The 20,133-nt window shown below is 35.3% G+C and overlaps 1 protein-coding gene across 2 annotated transcripts; it reads left to right on the top strand.

Moving 5' to 3' along the window:
- Window positions 1-11,706: 11,706 nt before the first annotated feature.
- On the top strand, window positions 11,707-19,631 carry LOC111512780 (Phosphatidylinositol glycan anchor biosynthesis class N). Of its 2 annotated transcripts, none has more exons than XM_023168933.2 (2): window positions 11,707-11,836; window positions 16,645-19,631. In XM_023168933.2, exon 2 carries the CDS (start codon window positions 16,658-16,660, stop codon window positions 19,334-19,336), a length of 2,679 nt encoding a protein of 892 aa, XP_023024701.2. In that variant the 5' UTR covers window positions 11,707-11,836; window positions 16,645-16,657; the 3' UTR covers window positions 19,337-19,631. The 2 variants fall into 2 exon arrangements, with proteins under 2 accessions (XP_023024701.2, XP_023024700.2); XM_023168932.2 differs by lacking the exon at window positions 11,707-11,836 and adding an exon at window positions 13,602-13,791.
- Window positions 19,632-20,133: the final 502 nt, after the last annotated feature.

The raw sequence follows: 20,133 nt of genomic DNA, 5'->3' as shown, positions 1-20,133 counted from the left end.
ATAAGATGACGAACGGCTAGTAATTTATTCAAACGTAACAATATAGGTTTTCTGTATGGTGCCGCCATCTCGCCAGCATTAGGGGAATTAAGTTAGGAACGCAACCCTGCAACGCTGCGGAACACTTTGCTGGAGATGGCACTGAACAGTTAAATTTGAAGAACTTGTTCGAACTGTTGCAGTTCTTATCGAAAACCTGTTCTTTTTAACTGTTCATGTTCACCTATTCTTAAATGACGTCTCATCTTGCGTCATGGTCACTTTTTAGCGTTCGGTTCCGAGTGGTTCCGAATTTCCGTACGTTCCCTCCATTCGTCTTGTTGTTCTAGAGTTTTATTTCAGTAACAGGCTGAATTTTGATGTAAAATAAATGAAAAATTAAGCCCTATTTGGATTTTTTTTCAATCATAGAGAAACAACTGCAACTAGCAACATGTGAAATTTGCAAGCAGGTTATTTCCGTCAAATCTTCCGTGACTAATTTAAAGCGTCATATGCTTAGAAAACACCCCACGGTGAAAATTCTACCCACTAGATAAACAGTGAAAACTCACGTCGAGGAGAATTCACAGAGACAGGAACCTACGATTTTGCAACAGGTAGGTATTTAACTAATTCGTTTTGCATGTTCAAAATTTTATGGAAAACATTTATGACTTGTCAGTGCTCAGTGCAGTCGAGAGCACAGGTCACAGAGCGGTCCCGTCATCCAGTTCCAGCACCAACCTGCGCAAGCGTCTTTGGAATAGCCACTCACCGTCTGAACAAGTTCAGTTTAATGAAAAGAACAGGATTACTGAACAGTTGACTGATACCTGTTCCGAAAAACCAGTTCGGTTCTTTTGGGCCCATCTCTACAGTTTGCAGCTACAGTTGAAATGAGTGTACCTCGCATATCTGCTCTAACATAACCATTTTGTTAAATAAGCAACCAATTGTTGAAGATATGTTGACATTTGATTGTGCTCAATTAGTAGTAATGAATGTATTTCATAGCATGTCACTACAATTATTATCGATATCATGTTTGTCGTGGAAATATGCTCTCCGGCTTCAAACATAACCTCAACGGGTAAGATGGTGGTAAGATGACGAACTTCGTCATCTTACCCGCACTCACCCACAAGGTCGTCATCTTACCCATGCACAAAGTTTCGCACGGTTCATTTAATTTTACAGAATGCCAAAAAAATATACAAAGAGGTGTGAAAGGCGGTTCTGGAGCGAAGTGAGTTTGATTGCAGCGTTGGAGGCAGGTGATGAATCTTGCAATAGTGCTGCGTCACGCTACGATATCCCCGAGGCAACTTTAAGACGCTATATAAAGAAACATCGAGAAGGAGCAGCACTTCCAGAACATGGTGTCTCTTGCCAACTATATAACAGATATCGACAGAAGAGCTTTCGGGCTTACAAAAGCTCAGCTCGGGAGACTAGCATTTGACTATGCAGAGCAGAACAACATTTCACATCGGTTTAATAAATCATAAAAAATGGCAGGCAAAGACTGGATAAAGTTTTTTCAGATGAAACCAATCAGAACTCCCGAGCCTACATCGATAGGACGTCTTATGTGTTTCAACAAAATTGCTGTTGAGAAATTTTTTCACATTCTTCGAGAAGTTCGAGATAAATACAATTTTGAGGCGAGTCGTATCTACAACGCAGACGAAAGTGGTTTATCTTCTGTGCCTACCAAACTTCCGAAGATTCAAGTCCTACCGGGGCTCGACGTGTTGCAAGAATAGTGACTGCAGAGCGAGGCAAGAATACAACTGTAGTATGCGCCGCAAACGCACTTGGACATTATGTCCATCCTTTTTTTTATTTTCGGAAGAATACGAATGAAAGACGAGTTGCTGTTTGGAGCACCACCAGGGTCCAGAGGAAGTGCTCACAAAAACGGTTGGATGTGTACGGATATATTTCTGAAATACCTGAAACACTTCAAAACTCATACAAACCCCACACCTGAACATCCAGTGCTTCTGTTGGTTGACAATCATTCTTTCCACATTTCATTGCAATGTATCAACTATTGTCGAGAAAACGGAATAGTAATGATACGATTTCCGCCGCACACTACACACCGATTACAGCCTTCAGATGAGTCTTTTTTTGGGCCTTTGAAAACATATTTTTCTCGAGATTGCGATTCCTTTGTTGTCAGTAACCATGGTCAAACAATCACTGGTAAAAATATTTGTAGAATTTTTAATAACTCATATCTGAAGGCTGCAACGGTTGGAAATGCGGTTAATGGTTACAGAAAGTGCGGGATTGAACCATTCGATCCCTTCATTTTTAGCGATGAAGAATATGCCGCAGCTAAAACAACAGAGAAGGAGAATTATCTACAAGAAAATAATTTGAGATCTGTTTCAGATGAAAACGAAAAACGGCAAATCCGACAAGCAGCTAGTGAATCACTAGATGATTCAGATGAAAATGATTTGGAGAGATCTGTTTCAGATAAAAAAAAACTATAAGATTTGACAATTAGATATGGAATCATTAAATGATTCAGCGAATGAAGAGCTGCCTCTTGCACATTTCGTAAACACAGTTGTTAATTATTCTTCTTTTCCTTCACTACAGCAAAAAGTAGTCTTGAACACTTACAAAACGCCAAATGAAAATGAACCTTTCTGCACAACCGCAACATTGGCCATATCCAAAGTTAAGAAGTCAATTTTTCAAAAAAATTCTTGTTCAAGCCGAATCCAAACCGAAACCATAACTTCATCCGAAATGTTTGACGCTACCACGAGTCCAAGTGGAATCCAGAACCACGCCTCATCTGGAAACTTAACTGAAAGTTTCGTCACAGAAACCGATAAAGAGAAGGGAAAAAAAGTTGTGTCACTCTTGGACATACGGCCTTTCCCAAAATATGAACGACCAGATAACAGAAAAGGTAGAAAAATAACTGCCAGTATTATCACTAGCACGCCTATGAGAAGAGAGTTGGAGGAGAAATTAGAAAATGAAAGGCAGAAGGAAGATGCAAAACGAGTGAAAAAACAAAAAAATGTTAAAAATCAGAAACAAGAAACAAAAAAAAACATAAAATCCAAGTATAAAAACCAAAATGAAAACGAAAAAATTATATTATATCCTGCTTGCGATGAACGCTTCGGAAATCCACCTACAGAAGACTGGATTCAGTGTTCGCAATGCTTGAGATGGGGGCATGAATCTTGTATCGATTATTTCGGTGTACAAGCATTTATGTGCGACTTATGCTAATATACTTCAACTTACCCGCATATGTGCGTCATCTTAGTCCACCTTCAGGTAAGATGACGAATTTCTCAAGTACATAATTTTTTATTTTTGTAAACAAAACATTTATGTTTTTTTGATACGATTACATATGTTCTTGTATGTTACATGTTTATTATCGCATATAAATAAACAATTTTGAAAATAATTCAAATGTCAAGCTGAAATTATTTTTTTCTGTTAACGTCGTCAACTTATCCGACCCTCCCCTATGTGGTGGATCTCGCCATAATAAGCAACTTTTTTCTATAAAATGTTAATCGAAAAATCATTCGATTTCGAGATACAAATTGCTGAAATTGTTTTTAGTTTTTGCAATTTCAGTTATTTGTATCTCGAAAGGAAAAAGTTGTTTATTTTGACGAGATTCACCACACACTTAGTTTTTGTAATGTTCTCAGCAACTTCACTTAGCGCCCTAGGAGCTAAGCAATATGCATCGATATAGAAAATTGTTTATATCTCGAAAACCATCACCTCCAGCGTTGTTGAGGAATTGTACCTGTTATACTTGGAATAGGTGTGGGAATTAGGTCTTTTCATGGAAAGTACCGAAAGTCTACTATAAAAAAAGTTACGGCAATTCGAAATAAATAATGAGCACACGCAGCAGCGCCCTCTAGATATTAGATGAAAATAATTACGAAATTATGGTTTCCCACCTCAAAAAATCTCAGTTACCAAATTTCGTGTAAGTAACTTATTTTTGCACAAGTTTTTGGTTTAAAAAATGAAAAAAAAATTAAATTTCAACGTCCTGTATCTCCGAAAGGAAGCATTTCCAGACAAAAGATTATATTGACTTTTTTTTTTCTAAAAATTGTCTCAGAAATATGCCACTTGTATATTTTAACGCACCTGTATATTTATATCTTACTCTTCTGCTCGGATGATTGTCGTTGAAAACATGAGCACTATTTTAATCCGTTCTTGTAGTAAAATACTCTTATTATAATGCCGACAGCTGACAACCACTATTTTAGAATAATTTTGACATGAATATCAACAATTTCTGCGGTAACTAGGTGATGAAATTTTGATATTATACCATGTACTTGAACAAGACAATCGTCCTTCTGACGAATCTCAGTTGAAAGGATACGGGAAAAAATTTACAACCTGGTGAAAATGAAAATGAAGATGACTATGACTTGAACAAGAAAATTTCTACCGTGAGAACATTGAATAAAATAGGACTTGCCGATTATTTACATATGCCCTCTATTTCATAATTCAAAAACCTCTTCACTTGCAGGTTCAATTTATCATATTCCTGTAATACAGCAGTCAGTCTCTGCGGAAGATTTTTTATACAAACATACATTGTTGTGACACCGCATCGCATGTTCCTAGAATAATAATTGATATATATCCATAAATTATAGCGTTTTGATGAATGAACCAATTATTAATTTTGACAAATAATTATGTAAAATAGTCTCGTACTTTTTACATCCGAACGTGTAATAATTCCAAACGATGTAAAGGTAAAACAACTTCACTTCTTTGTTTTGTTGCATTCATTTTTCTTCTGATACACATCAGTGCTCGAGGAATTTTACGGTTTCAATCTCCTTCATTCGAATCAGTGGTGGGACACATGAAAGTTGCAGGTTTCTGGAAATCCACGATAAACTAAGGACCGTCGATTATTCATAGCATTTATTTTAGTGAGAAACTAGATATTTATTTCTCGAAAAACTATTGTCAATCAGTATAATTTTGATAAGGAAAATTTAATATTTATTTAGGAAAACCAGTGTTTTGCTAAAGAAAGTTAGTAACTAATGCTGGGTTAGTTATTGTTACTACAACATTGGCTGGGTTAGTTGTCTTTCCATCGGGTATGTGCCACATGTACCTACAAAGTCGTAGGTTCACATGAGTGACAAGGTTAAGGTGTTTCCAACTGCAGATAGAGCTTATGACTAGCTGAAATCAATTTTGTTTGTTTGGGCTTAGGTGATAACCATTGGAAGAACGATATATTTTCCGGCTAGGAAAATGAGGGTCTCTGGAAGAGAGATCAACTGGCAAGCGCGGGTAAAGTACTTCGGCCTTCTAATAGACCGTAGGTTCACCTAGAACCCATACAATATATCCGTTAAAACAAGGATCGAGGGCCGCGTAGCTAGTCTGTACCCTCTGATCAGCAGAAGATCTAAAATGAACCCAAAAAATCAAAATTAACATCTACAACACGATGTTCAAGCCTGTCATCATGTATGCTTCAGGCGTCTGGGGATAAGCGGCGAAATCTAATATCTCCATTCTGGAGGTATTGCAAAACAAGCTAATAAGGATGATTGTGAATGCTCTTTGGTTCGTGCGGAATGAAGCCATCCGCAGAGATTTGCAGCTGCCTTTCATTCGGCAGTCCATTCAGTCGAGGAATCAGCGAGTTTTTGATTGCGCAGAAACTCACTATAATCCGTTCGTTGGGGAGGCTATAGATTTTGCTGTAGACGGTCCCTTCCGATTTAGAAAGCCCCGACACTCTGTCGAATGAGGCCCCCATGTCCTCCGTTGATAGATGAACAATTTTTTCATCCATCTCACCCAAGCCAGGTAGGGGTACGACATGAAGGGTGGCACTGATATCTGAGGACATTCATGTCGCCATCCCACCATCAGTTATGGCCCATTTGTCCCTCTGACAAACACCAGTTGAAACGGTAAGGGAGTCAGGCTCCAACCTGACCAAAACCAAGATGACTTTCCACTGTTTGTTCGGGATGCACCGTCTGAAATGGCCTTTCGGAATTGACGGGGAACTAGTACTATGTAACTGGTCTATCGATGGTGGTCCCGACCAAATTTAAATAATTTCTTCTATTCATATGTAGCAAGTTACTTGCGACGAATCTTCCAAATGGAAGGCGTTGAACAGGTGCCTGATGGTTTCACTTCAGCTTTGTGCGAATTAATTACCGAGTTTTATCTATGTCTAGTAGATAATTGTTAATTATGCTTAGATTATCATAATCATATAATTTTTTGTTCATATCATTATATTTTGTTAATTAGGATCATTTCGTGAAAAATCCTTTTGGACATATTTTTTTTATGAATGTAAAACTTTTGCTTGATCAAATTAAATTGTATGTCTTGTTTCAATAGAATATTGGATAATATTCTCAATTTAAAATAGTTACACGTTGTATACGATCATTAAATGAGCATTTATGAAATAGACATTTTTTCAATGATAATGTCACTCTTGTTATATTAAGCTTTGAACATGACATTACTAATATCAGATATCTGAAGATTATAACACTTTTACTGTCAATGCTCCAATTTTGTAAAAAAAATTATTCAATAATTTTCAATTTTCAATTGTGAAACTCAGATTACTTTTAAATATTGTTCAATTCCTTGAAGTTATTTTCTATTGTATTTGATTTCAGCGTTCCTGACGAAGTCTCTATTCAGAGGCGAAAGCTTGGCGATTTGTAAAATAGAGTAAGTTTATTTTTTGAACGTGTCTGACTGAAAGTCAGTGCAATTAGTTGTTTCATGGCAGTTCCCTCGAAGAGAGGGTTCCGCCTCTGGTTTGGTAAGGACAGTTATATGTTATTATGATTGGTTTCATCTCAAGAAAGCTCCCTACTGCGAGGTCTTTTCGCTACTTGACAAGAGTTGATCGGTCTCGAACCTTTTGACCTTTCAATTTCACTTTTTAATTTTTAACTTGTTTTGTTTGATTACGCTCAGTGGTATAGGTCAGGTTTATATTGACAAGAAAACGGATGAACGATGTGGTATGGGGATAGCATTGAAAAAATTAAAAATTGTCAGCTGAATCTTGTTTTTTTTTGTTTATAAAATGCTTCTCAATATTCCATAACGTTCGAATAATGGTATTCATGTTATTTCTGATTGTTATGAAATTGAAATGGATACCCATCGACGAAGGCGTAGAAGGGACCCAAATGGTGTTGGGTAGAATCCTAAAAAGTTTAAATTCGAAACAAAATTTCGCATGTTCTTGTACACTAAACTTAGTAACGCTAGTTGCACACCAATTTTGGACGGCCGATTTTATACCGGTCGTCCAAATTCCAATAGTGAACCACATGTGGGTACGGGACCTGGCACACACGCCGACCGGTGATCGGCGACGATCACCGGTAAGCATGTGTGCAAGGTGCCGTTGCCACAAGTTGATTCACTATTGGAATTTGGACGACCGGTATAAAATCGGCCGTCCACAATCGGTGTGTGTGCAATCAGCCTAATGTGTCGTGCCAACTCCAAAATTCACGTCCAACATTTGTTGAAAAATAAAATAAAATTAATGTTCAACTGATTTGGATCAAACTTTGGTTGAATATTTCATAGTTTATAGATTATGAATACAGCAATGAATAGAGCAATTTACTTACAAATCAAAGGGGCAAATATATGGAAAGTTATTGTTGTTAAAAAATTTAGAAAAACCTGTAAATTTGGGTCTACGCGATCATTTTCGCGGGAAACAGCTATACAAAATGTATTGAAATGTTCAGTTGATCGCTTTTAAAAAAATATTTAATTTCAATTGTAGAAGATTATAATTTGTTTTAATTGTCAAGTGTTTTTGTAACTCCATATCCCAATGAATATTCATATACTGAACGATAGAGAATTTTGTACACTATACTAGTACATTGATGCTGTTTATTTTTTTCCAAATTTTGATTTTTTGCCTCTTTTCATCTCATAATCTTTTTTTTTCTCGAATTCAATTTTGAACCAAAGCGCTGCCAAAACAGCCCGAAAAATCAAACAGGCATTTGGCAATGACGTTCATGTTTTTTTTTCGTTAACCAGCTATCGCACCCTTACGAACGATAACCCTCAGAAATCGAAACTTGTGCGAACTAAGGACTAACGAGGTCTTACCTTTTAACATGTGATTCCTAACAAGGGATGAACGATTGTAAGTGAAAATCGAGCGTTCAGCCTGAGGCTTGAACCATCGATTCACACATCGACCGATTGACTGAGTGAATAAAGCACCCACCTCGAACCGCCGGGCTACCGACCGACCGCACTGTTCGACGTTGGTTTGTGAATTTTCGTTCCGAAAATTTTAGTATCGAAGATTAGCCGCAAAGATGAGCCTCAACGTAATAATAGACCCAAAAGATCCAGGACGAGGATTTGAGGACTCGGAAGAACTGGGCGTCAGCTCCCATGGGGATCGAATCGTTACGTGTGATGAAAACTGGATCCTCTACGACAACAGCAGGCGTTCAGGAAATCAAACGAATTGAGCATCGAAGTTTTACCTCACCCACTATACTACCCAGACCTCTCGCCATACTTTCAAGCACTTCGATAACTTTTTCACCGGTAGAACATTTGCCAATCAGGACCAGGTAAAAACGGCATTCGTCGACTTCAACGAGTTCAGAGCACACAATTTTTATGCTGACTTTATCCAACTTTATTTATGTTTGCTTTTCCGTATAGGTGTCCACATCCAAAGAAGTGGATATTTCTGAATTCTTTTTAAATTGCCATTGGATCAGGTGGGATATCATATAGAAGAGGATGAAGTTCTGAGTTCATGAGTATGGATATGGTACAATAATAAATTAAACCAAGCGACAGAAAAACAATGGCACTTCCAGTATTTATAAAATATTTTAGCGCCATCACAATTCCTAATATTTGACACTGTCCCATCCGTTTCTTTTTTTTTTCTCATTAAAATATTATTGATTTTCGTTTAGATTGGTTTGACTTTTATGATTCTGAGAAACAGATAATATGTACCATTGTCAATTTTTTCTATAGCCGGTCCAACAATTCTCATTTTTTCTATCCTTTTGTCATATTCATCTCACTTCAATACAATAACGGAATGATTTGAAATGTAAATGAAATCAATCATCTTACGGTCGTACATTTCCTTTCATTCATTCAACATGAATTCATCTTTGGAGTATATGTGCAGAATATAATTATAATTGAAATCAAATCAGTCAGTTGAGTGCGACAAGGAGAAAACATATGTTAGAAAAGAGTTTTTAAAGACTTCTTTACTACGATTATCTAGTTGAATTGAAATGGAAACGTTTTCAAGAAAGAAAGGTTTTGACTTTCTACTTAAACTATAATTTTTCGCCATTTCAGCTTGCCTAAAAAACCTTCCCAAAATTCGTCATCAACTCTTGGACTAATATGTCATCTGCTCTTAGGGATAACTCACAATAACCATTTTTATCCTTTACTTTTTACGAGACATGATGACTTATTTACGAAGAGATTTTGAGCAATACAGCATCAATCCTTATCCAATTAAGAACCTTAAATACATTGTGCATTTAATAAAGATCAATATGGCCCTATGCAGCATGTCACTTGAATGAATATTTTTGAAGATATTACAGATTAAAAATGCAGGTACATAACGGTTGCGGCTGTACCGGTCGAAGGCCGGTATACCGGTATGGAGAAACAGTGATAAAAAATAGTTTTGTTTTATGGACACGCCTTCCCCCCCCCTCCCGGCTGGCGCTCCTGTTGAAATATTTGAAAATATTTTCTTATTGCACATCTACAACATAAAACGAAACTTCATATAAATTTTCAGTCTCTGAAAATATACCAGTAAAGAGAAACAGTGATGAAAAAATGATTTTGTTTTATGGACGCTCCTTTTGTCCCCGCGGCCGGCTCTCCAGTTGGAATATTCAAAAATCCTTTCTTATTGCACGCATCTACAATATAAAACGAACCAACATACAACATTTTAGTCTCTGTCTCTGTGTCGAAGTTTCAGTCTCGGAGAAACAGTGATAAAAAAGTAATTTTCATATGTAAGTATAGTAAAAAATGTAAAATTCAGATATTCTTTCAAAATATAGAGCGGATTGATACATGAAGGTTGATTTTTGTTTACAGCAGAGTCAATACAATATCTAGAAATTAAGCTTCAGAAAAAACTTTTCAGACCTAACTAGTACCTGCGTTGTATATTGATTTCACATAAAAAATTCAAAATACTGCCACTAGTGACTTTCTGTGGTTAAACTGAAAATGGACAACTTTTCCGACGCCACTGGTAAATGAAACCAAAAATAGCGATCGTCTGTAAAATACCAGTGGATGGTGTTATGTTTTGAGTAATCAAGCTGAATCCTCACGAATGTAAGTGTCCGAGTCTCCGTTGCTAACTTATTGAAGTAGTGTATACGCGGCGTACGTAGAATCGTTGACAACGTTGCCGCTAATAAGTTTAAATCCTAGATATGTATTCCTAATAATACTGATACTCGAAGCACCGATTCAAGAGACAATAATCTATCAGTTCTAAACAAACTAAGCTATTTGTATATGTCAAAATGTACATGTGAAAGGTACTCTGTAAGTATATTTTTCGATTCAACATTCAAGCGATGATACTAAAATATGCTCAATATATATTCAGGCCGTTTTTTTAGCGGCAACCACTGTTGCTGATTCAGAAACGGCAAGACCTTCAAGGTCGATGAAATTGGACAAGAGTTTCGTATTTTGGGAAATTAAAATAATCTCTTCTCAGATTGAAAATATCAGTGGTTGTTTTTGAAATATTCGCCAAAAACTTCGTTTGTTGAATTTAGTTTTATGACTCTACCACCTTCGTTTCAAATGACAAAGAAGCAGTAAAACATTCACTGTTTTGAATTTGTAATGATCTGATATAAACCAATTTGCAATGCAACGTTTCGTTCATTAAATTTCATCATCAACTTTATTTTTTAAATATTGACCTCTGGTTTATTCATCAATTTCTGTAGCCACTGTAATAACAAATTCAGTTATATAATACAATACATGTCCGTATTTAAAATATAAGGTTGATGATAAAACATATTGAACGAAATGTCGCATCGCAGATTGGTTTATATCAGATTATAACAAATATGAAACCGTATTGAAAGTTTCTGTGATTTTTTTATGCCGGCACAACCAAAAAACGAAATTCAACAATTTTAGTTTTTGCCGAATATTTCAAAAACAATCAGTGATTTTTGATCTGAGAAAATATTAATCCAGTTTCCCAAAAAAGAAAACTTTTGTCCAATTTAATCGACCTTATAGATCTTACTGTTTCCAAATTACGGCCTGTATAAATTACTGAGAGAGGATTTAGTTATATTCGTTGTATAAACGTGAGAAATCGCGAAGATTTTTTTTCTTTTTCGAACTTACTTATGTGTCTAGGCCTATGTTTTCCTATATTCTTGTCATATGTATGCAGTGATATAATCCTGTTAATGAAAGTTAAACGCTTGCCACAAGACAGAACTTTAAAATTCGCATCCTGACTTTCATTCAAACACATTCAGTAATCATTTGTTTTTCTCTTCTTCGAGTGTCTGGAGTTGATTTTTCTTGAAATTTTTTCTTTATCTTTTCCCCTTCTGTCTTTCCTTTTGTCATTTGGCAACGGCGTACCGTTCAGAAGTGTATATTTACCATTTTTATGTTTTAGGTTATCTTCTCGAAAATAGTATTCCACAAGTTGTTAGTTATGAGAAATTTAAGTTCATTGGTAAAAATTTAAAAAGAGGTGAGTCAAAATTATTCAATTGCATTTCAAAATTTTCCAGAATATATTAAAAACATAAACTTTAAAGAAACCGTTGTAAGAAGTAAACAATTCATTAGTACACAAAGGCGCGGTTAGCCGGCAAAGTGATCTCACTGAATCTGCCTGTTACGGGGGTGTTACGTGAAATACTTGGTTCAGGTATTCCGCGAGTAAGTTGAAGAGTTTGAAGTTTCGAAACAGGTGATTACCCACATGTAAATGCTATTACCAAACGTAAACCAATTGACAATGTTCTCAATTTCATACTTATTAATTTAAATCTATCATTGAAAACCAGTTATGTCAATTCTACGACTGAAGGTAGACCAGATGGTCTTCCTTCGGTATTGGATACCAATAATGTGGTCACTACGACAACGCTTCAAGTTGAAAAAACATTGCTCCATTTTCTAATAATTCGCGAATAATTCCTAAATTGAGCCTTTTTATAAGTGTTATTGAAGACTGGCATTTGTTGAAAGTTTTGAACGTTTTGAACTCTTCAATATATATACCCTATTTCTTGAATTGTACCAATGAGGGTAGTCACGAAAATTCTTACCGCGAGAGGGAACTGAGGTCAGTTATCGTGGTTATTCGATATATATATATACGTATGGAATCAATGAATTGTTTGATTCTCTGTTTGATTCTTTGGGATTTTTTAAAAATCTTCAAATTTAATTCCACTCGTTTCATGTCAATGCAATTTTCTAATTTTTGTAGTTTTCGAATTATAATTTTTAGGTGATCAAGTAGGTAATCTCTAAACCAATTGAGGAAAAAAGCTTTCATACCTTGTTTATTGGAATCGTTGAGATGAGCATAAATGGATATGTGAATACCTACTTCAGATATTCTGAATCCTTTGAAAAGAAAATTTTCCAATTGTTGAATAACATTTCCTTTCTATAACAATTATGGAAAAACCACAATGAAGTATTCTGTTCAACGTCTTGTGAGAAAGGTTTTATAAGTGTTAAGAAAATTTTTAGTTTTTATTTCCGTTTTATCTCCTGTTGACAAAATTTCACTTTTTATAGGACTAGTTGAGATGAAAAAATTTCGAATATTTCTAACCCTTGGAAAGTGTCAAGAATTTTCCTACTTTTGACTGAAAAGGAATATAAATCTGAAATCGATATCTCATTTTTTCGAAAGATATGGTAAGTCAAACTTTTGCACTTAGCAGTTGGACGAACAGATGGACAGACAGACAAAAACTTTGGTGAATTACGATTTGTTTTTTTTTTTCGATTCTTAACAATTTCTCAAAAGCAACCATTGGTCTGTCTCTTCAAATAAGAAAGTTGAAATCCTACTATGAGAACCGCAGTATACTATTTCTCTAGGTCGTGGTACAAAAGCACAACCAATATCTATCAAAATCGAATCCATACTATTGAAGTTTCCAATTCAATAAATGGTATGTGTTATATTGCAAAATCATTTCGTTGGAGGCAATTTTCGAAATAATATTAATTTAGTGTCACATATCTGCACACGCATCTCTGCGTAAAAATCCTGACTAGTTTCTCATAAAAACTGATACAGAAACGGATATAATGTATGTTTTAGACAGAACTTCAGATGAAAACTTCACAGAATAAATAATTAACTGACTACGTAATCGGCTATACCGCTAAGACTTAAAAGATAATTGTATTATGAACGTCTAAGATGTCTATGGAACGTCTTTGGATTGTTGTTCAATTTGACAGGAACAATGACGCATTCTGCCGAAATAATAAAGTCATTTATGACACAGACAGTAAATTCCAAACAGTAATATTATGTAGTTCTAATAGAGAAGATGGCAATGCCTCCATATAAACAGGTCTCGTGAATGAATATAGAGTGGTGAATTTCTGCCAAAATATTCTAATTCATCCTTCCAGGACAGTGTTCATCATGGACTGTATAGACGTAGAAAGGTATTTATGAATAGTAGTACCACAAGACCTCAAAACTCAATCGATAAATTTTGAAAACGATGTTACCTAGCAGTACCATGAGAGCAAACAGCATGATAAAACCACCAGTCCGTAGAACGAGCGATTTTATCTATTTTTGGTTGTTTGATTGGTATTGCACAAAAATACCAAAGTTTGAGGTAAAAAAACATTTATCTGAGATATAATAGCCGATCTAATTAACGCGGCTAGAAGCATTACCAATACGTCGCGTATTCTTTTCGATTTCATTGAAATCCCGAATGATATTTTCTTTTGAATTTGAAATGTCTTATTATACAAACAAGTTTCGATCTTGAGATTTCTGGATATTATATATAAATTGTAGGTATTCAAAGAAGACTTTTGATTGAATGATTATTGTATTATTTTCGTAAGGTTGTGTGAATCAGTGAAGTGTGACAATTCATTTTTCATTTCGTTCTCTTGTATCTGTTCATTTTATTGGCGAGCTTAATTTGATTCACATATCCATTTGAGTCTTTTCAGTAGAGTTAGGATCTATTTACTGTCATAATCATAGTATCGGGTTTAAATATTTATTCACAATTATATTTGAATAATTGACTTCATTGGTTCAATTTGATTAGGACAGTGACAGTGATTAAAATTGTGAAAATGATACGCAATTAGGCCCCGAGAGTAGTATGATTCAAGAATAACTACACCTAGATATTAATTTCATGACTGTCATTTTCATCGTTATTGGGAAATAGTACATTATCCACCTAGGGAGAAAAGTACGGTATTCTCGCCCGCGAAATTTTGTCACCCGAGCCGAAGGCGAATGCCGTACTTTTCACCCGTATACGATCTTTTTCGCACTGCGGGATAAAAAGTTCGATTCTTTCGTTGATTTAACGTTTTTTTTATGCACAGATTGAAAATTTAACTGTCGTAACGTATTTCAAGTTGTCATAGACAGATAAACAATTCGTCGCTAGATTACCGAGAGTAAAATAAGTTTTGAGCATGCGCGTTAATGTTATCTAAGGGGAGAGAACGAGGCACGTTTGCCCCGCATAAAGGAGATGAAAATCGAACTTTTCATCCCGCAGTGAAAAAAAAACGTTTTACCGCTGTAAAACTTTGTTTTGGTGGCCTAGGCTTCAATTGATCATTTCCTTCAAATCGATGATACAGTAGAAATTCACTTTAAACCTAACCTCACTTAAACCCTTATAATACATCTTATCTTCAGTGTATTTTTTCCCACGGACTTTTACATGTAACCTCAAAATAATTTTTTATATTTTTTGCTTAATTAATTATTGTAGTCTTGTTAGAGGGACGAACATAAAATATTCCAAATATCTAGAGTGGAAAATCAACGTTAATTAGGTCTTCATTATTTAATTTTCTGGCCAGACTAACTTCGTACCGTCTTCGAAGCAATAATTGGTATTAACTAAGTTACGTTAACTTATTTCATTAGTTCCGACTTCAATTGTTTAATATGATATAAATTGATATGAAATCTGTGAAAGAATCTGTAAAAAATAAAAAGATTAGCTGAAGAATAACAATTTTATTAAGGAAAAAGCCGAAATTACAATGAAATAACATACAAGCAACAACCAAAAAAATTAAAAAAAAATTAACTAATAACACGAGCTGAAAATTAAAAAAAATGATAACAAGAAATGAAAATAAAATATTATGAAAATTAAAAATTAAAAGATTCCAAACCAAGTTACTTCACAACGTTTCGATTGTTAGTATCCACAATCGTCTTCGGATGATAACTGGACTTTTTCTCCGAGATCTGACTATTTATAGGTCATTCGAGTGCTTTCACCTATCCCCTCTTTCCTCTCTCCGCTTCATTGGTTTTAGCGGGAGCTGACCGTTCGACGGGAGTTGGTCGTGTTTCGATTTAGAGGTTTCCATATGTTACGTATCTCTACGCTAGCTTGGCTAAACGCGTTGTTGGACAACATATTATGCGTTATCTTTGAATTTTCTCCTAAACCAGTGTTCCTCCTTGTGGATTATTTCAGCTTGAGCCCACTTGATGTTATGTTGATGAGTCCAAACTTGCTCTGCTATTCCGGATTTGCTGGTTTCTTGATTAGTTTGATTAGTTAGCAGTTGATTGGGTGTCAAAAAAAGTAGAAGATATATCTTACAGATACATACTACGTGAAGATTTTGAATAATCATTATCTACCTAGTCATCAGTAGATTTTAACTTTCAGACAGTAGTGCAGTAGCTCGAAAGTCGAACTAAGAGATCTACTGCAAAAAAGTATATTTGGCAGCACTGAGCATCTGTAGTGGATTGATTTGCAATATTCTGCACATTATTCAATGTGTAAATAACATTATTTTACGACTTTCTTTCAGATATTAAATTTGTTTTTCAAGATACCAAACTCTTTAAATTTGTTTATTTTATTTTAAGAAACCTTTATATATCAAGCAGTCCTGAATAATCATTTTTGATAATATTTCACAGTGCTCTCAGTGCTCAAAGAGCTACTTCGTAGCGAATTTTTAGACAATCAATACAAAAATTATGTAATGTTACTCTAGTAACATATGCTATGTATATGCTCGAATTTTGTATTTATATCTCTTCAGTCTTGTTGTCAGTCTATTTGCAATCCCTTTTTGCCTTATCTTTGATATGGGACTCACAAAATTACATAAATCATTAACATCAATAAAAAAGACCATTGACCCATTGTTGTTGTATTCAATGGGTCAATGAATATAAAGGTTTACAACTTACAAAAACATTCTTAACTAGCCAAACCGTCTATAACGATCTTAATATATTCAAAACCTCATTATATTTTTTTGTACTTTCAGATTGCACCCAGAAATGGACGAAGATGAAGATCCCGATGCTAAAAGAACTAAAAAATATAAAATAATCCTACTGGGACTTGCTGTTCATGCCCTTTTACTTTTCGCAGTATTCGATGTATACTTTGCCAGCCCTCTGGACCGCGGTATGACCCCGATAAGAAGCACTTCTTCCCCTCCAGCGAAAAGACTGGTTCTGATCGTCGCAGATGGTCTTCGTGCAGAAGCGATTTTCGGGGAAGACATGCGATACAGAGCGCCTTACCTGAACAGTATATTGAAGGACAAGGGGTCCTGGGGAGTAGTCCACACCAGAGTACCAACCGAATCCCGACCTGGTCACGTTGCTATGCTGGCCGGGATCTACGAAGACCCCAGCGCCATTTTGAAGGGGTGGAAGTCTAATCCAGTCTACTTCGATTCTGTGATCAACCAAAGTACCAACACCTGGGCTTGGGGAAGTCCAGATATTCTTAATATATTCAACAAGGATAAGTCTCAAAGAATACACCTCCATTCATACGATTCAGATATGGAAGATTTCGGCAAAAGCGATACGGGTGCTCTGGATACTTGGGTGTTTCAAAGAGTAAACCACTTCCTCAAAAATGAAGTTAAGAGGTGTGTTTTGAATTGTACCACATACTTCAGCAGAGGAAATTTATTCTTCCTTCATTTGCTTGGGATCGACACAGCTGGACATGGATACAAACCACACTCTATGGAATACAAAAACAATATAAAGCTTGTGGATGAAAATATAGAAAAACTAGTAGCTCTAGTGGAATCCGTTTTTATAGACAAAGCAACTGCTTATGTTTTCACCTCGGACCATGGAATGACTGACTGGGGTTCCCACGGGGCAGGTTCACCCCACGAAACCGAGGCCCCAATCATTGCTTGGGGAGCTGGTCTCAGAGAAAACAATGAACGACAAGATATCAATCAAACAGACATTGCTCCTTTATTAGCGTCTTTGATAGGCATCAATATCCCAACCAACTCGCTTGGTTTTCTTCCTACTGGTTATTTATATGTCGGTATACGAGATATGTCTGAAATGGTCCTGTCAAATACTTTACAGTTATTCGAAATCTTCAAGGTCAAATCAATGAAGATTAAAACGAGTGCCTTGGTGTTCAAACCTTTCAAAGATATATCAGAAAGAAATTTGACAAGAAAAATGACTGCTTTGAAAAATTTGTTCAAAACCGAAGAATTCTTTGACCTAATAGACGAATGTAAAGAATTTCAAAGTTTTTTGGTTGAAGGAGTGAACTACTATCACAGCTATTACCACTATCCCGTGTTGATTAGTGTCAGTTTAGGCTTTATGGTATGGATAGCGTTTCTAACTACAACTGTTCTAACTTTTGGAAAAAAACACATCTACCGTAAACAGAACAATACCTTATCTGGAGTATTGGTGGTGTTGGTTATTTATTTATGTTACATCAGCAAGTTTTCTTTGACGTACTATTTGTATTTCACTTTTCCCTTTATAATGTATTCCTTATCGTTCAAAAATTTTGAATTCTCTGACATTTCTTCAAAGATTTCAATATCAAACTTGATCAATATCATAGTTTACGTTGCTGGCATTGAACTGCTAGTATACGGTTTTTTCGACAGGTTTGCATTCACTGTCATCATGATTATTTTGGCCATTTGGGTTTTAATTCCAGTAAGTTTGAGAGTGAAGCCGTCTAAGCTTGAAAAAATGATGTGGGTGATATGCTGCACTGTGCTTGCTTTTTTTCCAACACTTCCTGTGATGAAAACGACCTTCAATGTGCCAATGTATATTCTTGGATACTTAGGGTGGGTTGCTATTTTCACTAGAATGTACCTCAAGGAGTTCAAGGTGTACCAGAGAATGGAAGGTCTTACAGTTGACTATAAAGTATTACTAATTCAATTTGTGTCCCTTCAAGCAGCAGCTTTCTACATTATTCTGCTAGAGTATGACTGGATTTCCCCAGATTCCTTCCTGAAATATTTGTCGTGGATTTTACTCATATTGCCAATAATTATTATACCATTGAGTAGTAAATTTATCATCCTCAGACTAATAGCCACCTTCTTTGGATTCGCACCGTTCTATTTGCTAGTTTCTCCAAATTATGAAGTTTTGTTCTCCGTGTTCTATGTGGCTTTACTATGTATTTGGTTGATAATAGAAACAAAGCCCTTGCACTATGGGGATTCTTATAATCTCATTTACTATTCTAAGTTTGAGGACTATAAAGGCAAGAACAAAATTACCTCAGACATGTTCAGAAGAGCATTTTTCTTCACAGTTTTCATCTTCTTAGGTTTCTTTGGAACAGGAAACATCGCAAGTTTGAACTCTTTTGATCCGATGTGGGTCAGAGCCTTTTTGACGGTGTTCAGTCCCTTCACAATGATGGGCTTGATTCTGTTGAAGTTCATGGTGCCATTTATTTTTTCGTGTAGTATTTTCAGAGCTATAAACTCGGTTGGTAAGGAGAATGTTTTGAATGTCTTTTGTATTATCCTAATTTTTTCTGATCTCATGGTGGTGCAGTTTTTGTATTTGATTACTAACGAAGGTTCTTGGTTGGATATTGGAACCAGTTTGTCTCATTTCATCATAATGGAGGGGTTCGTTACAATTTTGTTGTTATTGTATGGAGTAGCTCATTGGCTGACAAGTATCAGTTACAAAATTTGAAAAATAAGGAAGAAAAACTGATCAATTGGTTCATAATACATACTTGCTACGTAGTTCCTTTTCTAACAATCCAGTTTTCTGGTATAGTTCTTAAAATGTTGACCGTTTATATTTTATGTTATAGAATTATTGCATGAGAACATTTAGTTGAAATGGTTGATTTATATGTTTGTTGTTAGGTATTACTTTATTTATTCAATTATTTTCATTTGCTTATTAGTTCATTTGTAAATATTAGAAATAATATCTTGGTATATTGATACTAGTTGTATTAAAATAAACTTTTAAATCGAAAGGGTTATTTCTTTTAGAAGAGATACGTTTTTGGACACAAAAACTTCCTATATGAAGATGGATAAGTACCAGCCAAAACGCTTTTTTCACAAAAAAAATCATTCCTAAATTCATTTCTCAATCGTTTTTGACATTTGCTGATTCTTTGAATATTCTATACCTAATAATGAACTTGGTTCACAAGCAGGATCAGGAGGATCATACAAGATCATATTATTGCTGAATTGGATTCAAATGGAAAAAATTAATATTTCAAAAAATATTGCATACATCCATATTTATCCTCAAATTCAAATAAAACCCTACAAATTATTATTCACAATGATATGTTCACTTGTTTCTCCTAAAAATTATATATTTGAATTGTACATCACATCAAAACGCTTTCTGGAAGGTTAGTTTCACAAATCTGCAAATTGCTTGCGGCAAAGTCATTATTTGCCGTATAGCCCAAGCGACTTAAACAAAAAAGGACTGATTTCCACTATAATTATTGGGTACCA

The sequence above is a fragment of the Leptinotarsa decemlineata genome, unplaced genomic scaffold (assembly GCF_025532065.1).
Source record: "Leptinotarsa decemlineata unplaced genomic scaffold, Ldec_3_MD MMD2_tig00026307_RagTag_RagTag, whole genome shotgun sequence".
Lineage (NCBI taxonomy): Eukaryota > Metazoa > Arthropoda > Insecta > Coleoptera > Chrysomelidae > Leptinotarsa > Leptinotarsa decemlineata.
The sequence above is the reverse complement of the archived record's forward strand: the minus strand, read 5'-3'. Positions and strand labels throughout refer to the sequence as shown.

Excerpts from the sequence above, each read along its gene's own strand:
- LOC111512780 (XM_023168932.2), top strand. The coding sequence starts at position 13,769 with ATGGACTGTATAGACGTAGAAAG. Across the intron at positions 13,792-16,644 it reads GACTGTATAGACGTAGAAAG|ATTGCACCCAGAAATGGACG; the intron begins GTATTTATGAAT and ends TTGTACTTTCAG.